The 8,936-nt window shown below is 32.1% G+C and overlaps 1 protein-coding gene across 1 annotated transcript; it reads left to right on the top strand.

Annotated features, from left to right (window-relative positions):
* The first annotated feature begins 731 nt into the window (after window positions 1–731).
* LOC139089430 (inner centromere protein A) lies at window positions 732–8,565 on the top strand. The gene is made up of 3 exons (XM_070638973.1): window positions 732–920; window positions 5,760–5,822; window positions 5,884–8,565. Exons 1-3 carry the CDS (start codon window positions 878–880, stop codon window positions 7,713–7,715), a joined length of 1,938 nt encoding a protein of 645 aa, XP_070495074.1. The 5' UTR covers window positions 732–877; the 3' UTR covers window positions 7,716–8,565.
* The last annotated feature ends 371 nt before the right edge of the window (window positions 8,566–8,936 follow it).

Below are 8,936 nucleotides of genomic sequence, written 5' to 3'. Positions count from 1 at the left end.
AACATGCTTGTGTAAAGCCAGACAACAAGAAAAAATTCATCTAAATGTCCAGCGAAACACCAAATAAGTACCCAAAAATTCCACCCAAACCTAACGAGCAACCCTTCTAGTCATAAATACACAACTACTTTATATCCATCGTGCATTAAACAACAATGAATATCAACGTATGTGTGAATATCATTAAAGTCATATAAATAAATTAACAAGACACCTAGACAGGTGTATCGAATATCACTAGGTGTGTATGTATTGGTGACTCAATATTGGAAGTCGATTTTCCAGCAAAATTAATTAGATTTTGAGATATGCTGATAAGATAAAAAGATTTCGGAATGAAATTTTGATAATGAAAGAGTTCGTAATAATTTGAAAAAGTCAAAAAGATTTCAATGACTGGCAAAACAAGATTCTTACAGGATTTTTGCAGAAATCTCATTGTCAACATTCCAATTGGAATATCTTGTAACGTCTTCTGTGAATTTAGTTCCAACTTCTCACTGCCGACAGCGCCACAATTAGCCGATCGTATAGAAAAAGTGAAATTTTCATGCTGTGTAACTGTCTGTCTACAATTTATCTCATCGTCTCCCAATCAACAGCCGTTTTCTCTCACATAAATTCTTCGCTTCTCTCCCAACAAACAATTTCTGTTCCATCTCAACTTACCATTAAAAAAATACAAAAAAATTGTAGCGACTTATTTATTTGTGCAAGTTTTCTTTCTTATGTTTACACGTCTTCAAGCAGTTTTTGATTTAAAAAATTTATATTTATGATTTAAAGAACATTATTTGCCTTATTTTTATCATAAGCAAGACGATAAGTGTCTAGATTTTAAGTTGCGATATAGTTTAAGTTAGAATTAGTGAATATAATGACAGAAACAACAAAGAATCTTAAAGGCAAAGTCAAATCGGGTGAGTAACAACAAAAAAAAATTGACTTTTAATTGACTTGGACTGACTTACGGACGACGGATGGGAAAAATGTATTTTAATATAATGAGATTCACCATTGTCTTCCCATCGCATTTCCTTGATCGCTTCTCGTTCTTCTGTGGTTAATTAATATAACTATATAGCTGAGAAATAGTGAGAGTCTGTTTGAACGCATAAAATTCACTTTCTTTTTATGTGAATGTTGTCGCTTAGTGCAATGTTAGGGAAATTTTATCAGATTCATGTCGGATATTGTCAGTGATTTAAGATCTGTTATTGTTGCTTGAGATTCCGAAACTGGATTTCGAATGTTTATGAAATCTGATCAAATTTTATCAGGAAATGGAATTTAAATGACTTAAGACTGATCTTTATTCAATTTTACAGTTCAAGGAAGTTAGGAATGCATATTCTTAGAATGTTATGAATGAAATTAATCTTCATCTGTGGCTGAATGATATTTCCCGAAGAGAAACCAGTAATTTTTTCATATTCAAGTCATACATGTTCATTCATGAAAGTCACGTTCTATGTAATTTCATATCTAATTGAGATGAATAGGGATGGATAGCATGCAGCAATAGTAATTAATTAGTTTATTAAAACGGTTTAAATTCCACACGATAGAAACAAATTTTTTGACAATGACCTTTGATCTTGGAGAAATGTCAAAGAAACTGGATAAATGGGAGTCAATGAAATGAAGCTATCATATTCCAATGACATTTTCTTACAAGAACATTTTCTTGACTTCATTGAATGTCTTTTTCTTCTGTTTTTGTCGATTCGCATGAATTGACTTTTAAATTCGTTTTTCGCTCTCTCGCTTTTTCGTTGTGCCTTTAAAAAATGCACAAATATAAAAATAATGTAATAAAATGAGGAAGTAATCAACTACTTTGTGACAATCGAGAAAATATTATTGTTGTAAATCTTATGGAGCAGACGTAATCGATTTAGAAATTATTTCTATGAATAATATTTCTCGCATTAATCATCACAACACTCAGCACATCATAAATGAGATTAAAGTCAAGCTTTTAGACTCGCCAAAATTTCAAACGGATATAGTCGATCTGAATGATGTCGAGAATTAAATTATTTTCAATTATATCTATAGTTTTTCTTTACGTTACGTGCCTTCAAGTGACCACACAAAAGAAATTTGTTCTTTATGAATATTTTTATGGAAGTTTTTGTAGATTCAGAATATGAATAATGCATTTGGAATATTAATAGCTCGGGCTAGTTAGCATATTATTTACAATTTACTTAGTTCCCTTTCATTTGAAACGCAGAGAAATTTACTTCTATTGTAAGGAATGAAAAATGAAGAATGTGTTGAAGAATTTTACAGGTTCTTGTTTGCTTCAAAGAAGCAAATTGATGCAAAAGATCCCATTAGTTTGCATCAGTTGAAGCAAAGATAACAATTAACTTGTGCCAAATGAGGCAAAAATTTCTATTCATTTGCATCAATTGAAGCAAAATATGCAATTAATTTTCATCGATTGAAGCAAATGATGCTTAAAAATTCATCAACTGAAACAAAAGACGCATAAATGTGCATCAATTGAAGCAGAACACACATGAAATTGAATCAATTAAAGCATCATTATAAATTTTTCATTCCTGATTTTGCATCGATGAAGCAAAAGATTTTTCAAATTTCAAGTGATCCGAAATGTTAAAAATGAAGCAAAAATTTAAAAATTTGTCGTTAATTTCTAAAACCTTGAAGAAAATTAATTAAAGTTTTTAATGATGCAAAACTCATCAAGATCTAAAATTTCACTATCAAATAATCATTATTTAAGCAGCTAATTATTAATAAAATCAAATAAAATATTTTCACGGCTATTCTCACATTTAATGACGGAATATTACACCAGTTAATCAAAATTCATCATCACATTGAACAGAATAGAAGGCAAAAAATCAAATTAAAAGCAATTTAGATTTTTTACAACCGATTTGTTTGCCATTCTAAAAGTCATTGTTAAAGCCGTGACTATAAATGTATGAATAAATTAACGAGAATGACCCAAAAAAGAATGGATAAAATTTAATTAAGCATTTAAGTTTATCATCTTGACCATTTACGAGCAAAAGTGATTCATTCATTCAATAAAAATTTACACATTTATCATTCATTGAAAGTTTGTGCACGAAAAGAAGTAAAAGACAAGTTCAACGCACTTTTTTGCCATAAAAAAGTGTTTTTAATCAAATTTCTTCTTCATTTTTGTGTTATGGAAAAAAGAGTATTCATGCGGAGTTGCTACTTCAAAAAATTTTCACCGTAATTGTTCTGCCATAAATTTCGACAGTTGAGTAATCGACATGCCGTGTTTTAAATATTTTTCTGGTGTGAATGAAACTGATTTTTTCACATTTTTTAATGTCTGCGACCAGACAAGAGAATTTCACCCAAATTCATAATAAAATGTGAAATATGTACAGCTACAGGCTTTGTCATAACACCCGTTAATTTATGCATATTCGTGAATAACGCAAAAGATTTTAATCAGTCTATTAAATCAACACTAGATTCTCTTCATGACTTATTATGCTCACGTGACTGAAAAGACTGAAAATTAGTTCACTATGTCATCCCAAAACGAATGATACAACTCAGCAGTTTTAATTGTTCCATGCAAATGTATTCAAATCTGCTTGCTCTAATTTATTAAAGCATGAACAAGCCTTTCTTTATGCAATATCGTTATCACTTACAAGCTTTACAACTTCTTTATCACAAACATATACGATAATGACATGGAAGTTGTAGAATTCTGTACAATTGTCATGGTTTCGTAAGTTTTATAAATAGAATTAAAGTTAAATGTTTTTAATTGTAACATGTTGACTTGAAAGTTGTTGTGAAATTAAGCAAACAAACTGCATTAAGAATGAGAAATTGAAAGGTTTTTGATAATAACATGCAGTCTAAATATTTGAATTTTAATGCTAACATGTTGTACAAGCTGCTACAAACGATGTGGTTTTAACGCTAGATTAAGATCAGTAACATGCCCGAACAGCATTTTGTGGTAAATTTCTCCTTTTTAATTTAAAATAGCTGCAGTAATTTTACTATTCAGAAGACATAGTCATGTGATTAAAAATTCTTAAGCAACAATTAAAAACTCTACATTCATCTTGATCTGCACTGCCTTGCACTTATACTTTTCACAGACAAATATGCAGTCAAAGCATTTCATTGCCACAAGGTTACTGCAATTTTCTAAAACCTTGAAACATTTTCTTTCTTGCAAATCTAATATAGTAGTGTCGGTAATTTTTGAAAGACAATTTTATTCATGAGTCATGACAATTGCTGAGGCTATTTAACCTTCATTCTTGCTTCTTAGGGCTTCTTGAGTACGGAGAAATTGACAAGTCTTGTTGATGTAGTCTGAATTGTCATAGTAATCAGACCGATGAAAATTTGATTTTGATTGACAAACTCTAAGCAAATTGAAGATATTTCTTGTCGAAGAAGCTTTGACCCTAATCACTTCTTCTTGGCTTCATCTTTGCTAAAAGCACGCTTTAAGCCTAATTTGTATCAATTAATATTGAATTTACTTTGTATCTGAAGTTAGAATCATGCTTTTGAACCCTTTTGACAATAACAGAAACATCCAAATTCAAGCTATGGCAACTATTCGATTCGTGACTTGATACTGTTTTTGTATTCGTGATTAAATTTATTTTCGTGCAAATTTGTAATTGGTGATTAAATAAAATTAAATTGAATTTTTTATGACTAATTGACTTGAGAATTCAAAAGGAAATAGGAAATGTCAATATGATGCAACCGGGATTGATTACTCTATGTAAGTCTTTCAATTTATCGCAAATTAATCAGCACATTCTGAAGCTAACAAGAACATTAATTGATTCACATCCAGCAAATGTGCGAATTTAACTTTCAAAAAACCTTTCGACACATTGCTTATTACACTTCAAAAATATTAAGTCAAGTAGCTCGTGAGAAACAGAATTGGAGGAATTTAACGATCGTCGATCACCATTCGTTGTCATAAAATACATTATATCGATAAATAGCAATACCGTGAATGTTATTGACTTTGTAGATAGATATTAAGTTTGTAAGGAAAGCAATGTGCTCGATTTTATGGCATTTACATTTTTTCGAGTGTTAGGTAGGCGTCGAATTTCAGCAATTTACTTTTCATGTATGTAGATAGTGTTGAACATAAGATATTGCTAGACACTTAATGACTAGATTGCTATTTTTTATAAAAATCAGTGAAAATTTAAGTACGAAAATTTTGTTTCCATCCGCGACACTCTAATTGCCATTCCAAAAATATTCAACATCCAACAATGTATTTTAACGATTTTTCATTGTCACTTTCGTTTTGCATCTGCCAAAAAACCGTCAGCAAAACATACATACGCATACATCTGCTTAACAGATAAAACCACATTTCTCTTTTTATATTTCTTCATATATCCAAGTCAGTCGTGTGGTAGGAGCCGCAATAAAAAAGAATATGCATACACATAGTTCCGATAAATACTTTTCTTCATGAATGAATCAACTTTCCATTTAAAAGTCGCAATAATCTTAAGCTATAAATTTCCTTAACAGTAAAAAAATGATCACCTTGTGTGGAAAACCGCCGATTAACAATGTTGTTGACCATGAAATTCTCTTCTCGCTCTCTTCTCTCCCCATGTGTTTAGTGAGAATATGCGCATTTCTAAAATCATGTCACATGAATGAGAAAATTTTTATCTGAGAGAATCGATTTGAATGAAAAATTTTTTTCTTTTCCTTTTCAGTTTGTCAGGAGTGGCTCGTGAGGGAGGATAACGCACTTGCTTATCAATTGCAAAATCAAGAAAGTAAATATACAAAAAATTGAAATTTTTTAGCAAATTTTTAAACATTTTAAATCTTTTTTAGTCCTCGAGCACTACAAAGGGAACCGATACCGCAATCAAATTGTCCGTGAGGATTTTCCTAGAGCTTTATCCGAGCAAATCAGGGAGAAAGAAGATGCTGAACGCCAGGCAATGCTCTATCATCAAATGATAGAGGAGCAGGAACAAGCAGATGCAGTTGTAGCACGTGAATATGCAGATCGATTAAGACGAGAGGCTGAAATTGAACGAAATACACAGCAAGAGAAAAGTGAAATGTTGGCAAGAAAATATTTGCAGCAACAAAATATTCAAGCAAGACCAAAAGGTGAAGAACCAGCAGTTCCAATCCCACCACGACCAAATCAACCGAAACCCTCAAATAACAACAAATATCTCGCCCACTCACCCGATACATCTCCTCAATTACATTATGCATGCCTTGACCTTATGCCACCAGATCCACAAAGAAAACTCGTTGTAGCATCACCGAAATATACGAAAATTAATTTGCAATCACATACACCAGAAAAGGTTGTTGTACCGGCTAATGAGGCCATTCCTCCACCGCCACGCCCTGCAAAGGCAGCGCACTTAAGAAATTATCCACCCAGTCAGCAATCACAGCAACAAATACAAAGGAATGAATTCGAAGGGGTCGACAGTATTCGACAATTTTCGGATGTTGACATTGCACTTGATGAGGCATTAGATGATGAAATGCACAATTTAGATATTAATAATTTACAAAAATCAAGTCATGAAAATGGAGTTCCTCAATATAATCCCAACATTCATACACGACATCCACATCATAAATATCTTGAGGAACGCAATCGACAAGTTGAGAAAGTTAATGGAAATGCCAGAAAATATAATCATTATGATGATGATGATGAGATTGAGGAAGACAATGCAGTTGGTGGAAGCTCATCAGGAATTGCTTTAAATCCATCAGTTTCTGAGATCCAGCAACAACCATCGACTTCTAATTATCGTGAAAAGATTGAGAGGTTGCAAGCACTTAAAGTTCTTGGACTTCCAACAGAGGAAATTTGTGAAATTGACAAGAGAATTGAACAAGAAAAGAAAGATGAGGAACTAGCAAGAATGTTACAAGAAAGTGAAAACAGAAATACAAATCAAGAAGAATTAGACAGAAAGTTAGCAATTGAGGCACAAGACAAGGAACTTGCAAAGATGCTACAGGAACGTGAGAAGGCTAAAGCAAAGCGTGCAAAAGAGCGCGCAAGACAAAAACGAGAATTAATGAAGCAACAACAGCAGCAACAAAATGGACAACCTATTGATCCACAAGATCTGGATGGTGACAGCTACTCAAATCCAGTCGATATGCTGCAGGCTAATGACCCAAATTATAGTCGACGCTATCAACACTCGCCAGACAGTCAACAACATCAAAATGCTCAGTATTTACATCAAAAACAAAGTAGCTACAACTCTCAAAGTTCTGGAGGAAGTGGCTACAATCATGCACATCAAAGCTCAAATGATGATTCTTATTCAAATCCGATTGATATGGTTCCACCGCCACTTCTTCAACGAGCTGCTCAACGTCCAACTCATTTGGAAATTCGTGGACAAATTAATCGTCCACAAGCACCAAGAGCTCATTTGCCAGAGGAACAAAACATTGCCACAATGATAGATCCAACATATGCCACACCATCGCCACCGAAGATTCCACAAAATGTTGCTCCAATTGTTAAACCAACACCGCCTGATATTTTGGAATATTGTGAAAATAATGGCGATGAGCCATCGACAGCACCATACATGCCGATACAAGGAACACGCCGAACAGCAAACAATGATAAGAGGAAGAAACAAAAGGAGAGATGTAATCAGCAATAAACGATTGAATTTTAAACACATTTAGTATAATAACATACATTAACATAGGCATAAATGAATGTTACGAATCTACGACAGATTTACTTTGGTTGTGGACGCAGAGTTGGATGTTCGAGTATTGATTATAATTTTTAACGGTTTCAAAATTTTTGAATTTTAACAATTTTTAAAACTTTAGTTGTAACGGATTTTATAAATTCAAATTTTAACGGATTTTAATTTTAATGTACTCCAATAATCCTTTCTCTAAGTCCTCAACCAATGTGTTATACTCCTCTATTCTATCCACAAATCTTTATTTATTTCGAATGTAACCCACTTGACACATCAACAATATATCAGAATATAATTATAATATCACGCACATACACATCCATCCATGACAATAAGTTTGATGAAAATGTTATTATTCTATCAATAGAATCACATAAAGGAGCTGTTATTGCCAAAATTTGATTAACACATAATTTGTATAATAATTTGAATGATAATTGATATTAATTGCAAAATGTATTTTTAACACATAGACTGTGGAAATTTTTGTAGAGCTAGGAAAGTGGGTACATACCCAAAAACCAATAATTTTACATGAGACTTTCTGGTTCATTCTTAATATAAAGACTTCGTTATGCATATTGGCACTTTAAGATTTTAAATAGAAATTTGTTGACATATTTTTGTAAAAACAAAAGAAAAAAGTCTAAAATTTGAAATTTTCTCGGAAAATTATTTTTGGTTTAAATCATTCAATTTCATCATATTTGATTATCATTTTGAATACATTTAAATTCATTTTTGTAAATTAGATAAAATATTGAAGAGAAATTTTTAATAAATAAATGTCGAAATGATATGTTTTACTAGGTATTAAAAAGAAAATATTGACAATTGTTTTGTGGATATCTGGAATTCTTTAATTTCAGCGTTTTCAGTGGAGCGTCACCAAGTCTCAACTGTCTTCTTCCCCCGCTTTAGAGCGTTAATAGCAGAACTAGCTCGATTACGTAGAATTACGTAGAAATTTCACATTTTGGTGCTTTCTTATTGCGATTTTTAAGTTTATATAGATGCATTGGCGCCATATATTCTATCATAGATCTGGACCATAGTGCCATCAGACTAGCACTGACTTGCTCAGGAACCTTTTCTAATTATTGTTATAATTGTGATGTACTTCAGGGATTTTTTCCCGAAAAACCTTAACAAATAGAAGAAATTGTT

This window comes from Chironomus tepperi, unplaced genomic scaffold (genome assembly GCF_022539635.2).
Source record: "Chironomus tepperi strain 1889 unplaced genomic scaffold, CSIRO-AGI_Ctep_v1 contig_177, whole genome shotgun sequence".
NCBI lineage: Eukaryota > Metazoa > Arthropoda > Insecta > Diptera > Chironomidae > Chironomus > Chironomus tepperi.
This window is presented reverse-complemented; position numbering and strand designations above follow the sequence as displayed.

Excerpts from the sequence above, each read along its gene's own strand:
- LOC139089430 (XM_070638973.1), top strand. The coding sequence starts at position 878 with ATGACAGAAACAACAAAGAATCTTAAAGGCAAAGTCAAATCGG. Across the intron at positions 921-5,759 it reads TAAAGGCAAAGTCAAATCGG|TTTGTCAGGAGTGGCTCGTG; the intron begins GTGAGTAACAAC and ends TTTCCTTTTCAG. Across the intron at positions 5,823-5,883 it reads TCAATTGCAAAATCAAGAAA|TCCTCGAGCACTACAAAGGG; the intron begins GTAAATATACAA and ends AATCTTTTTTAG.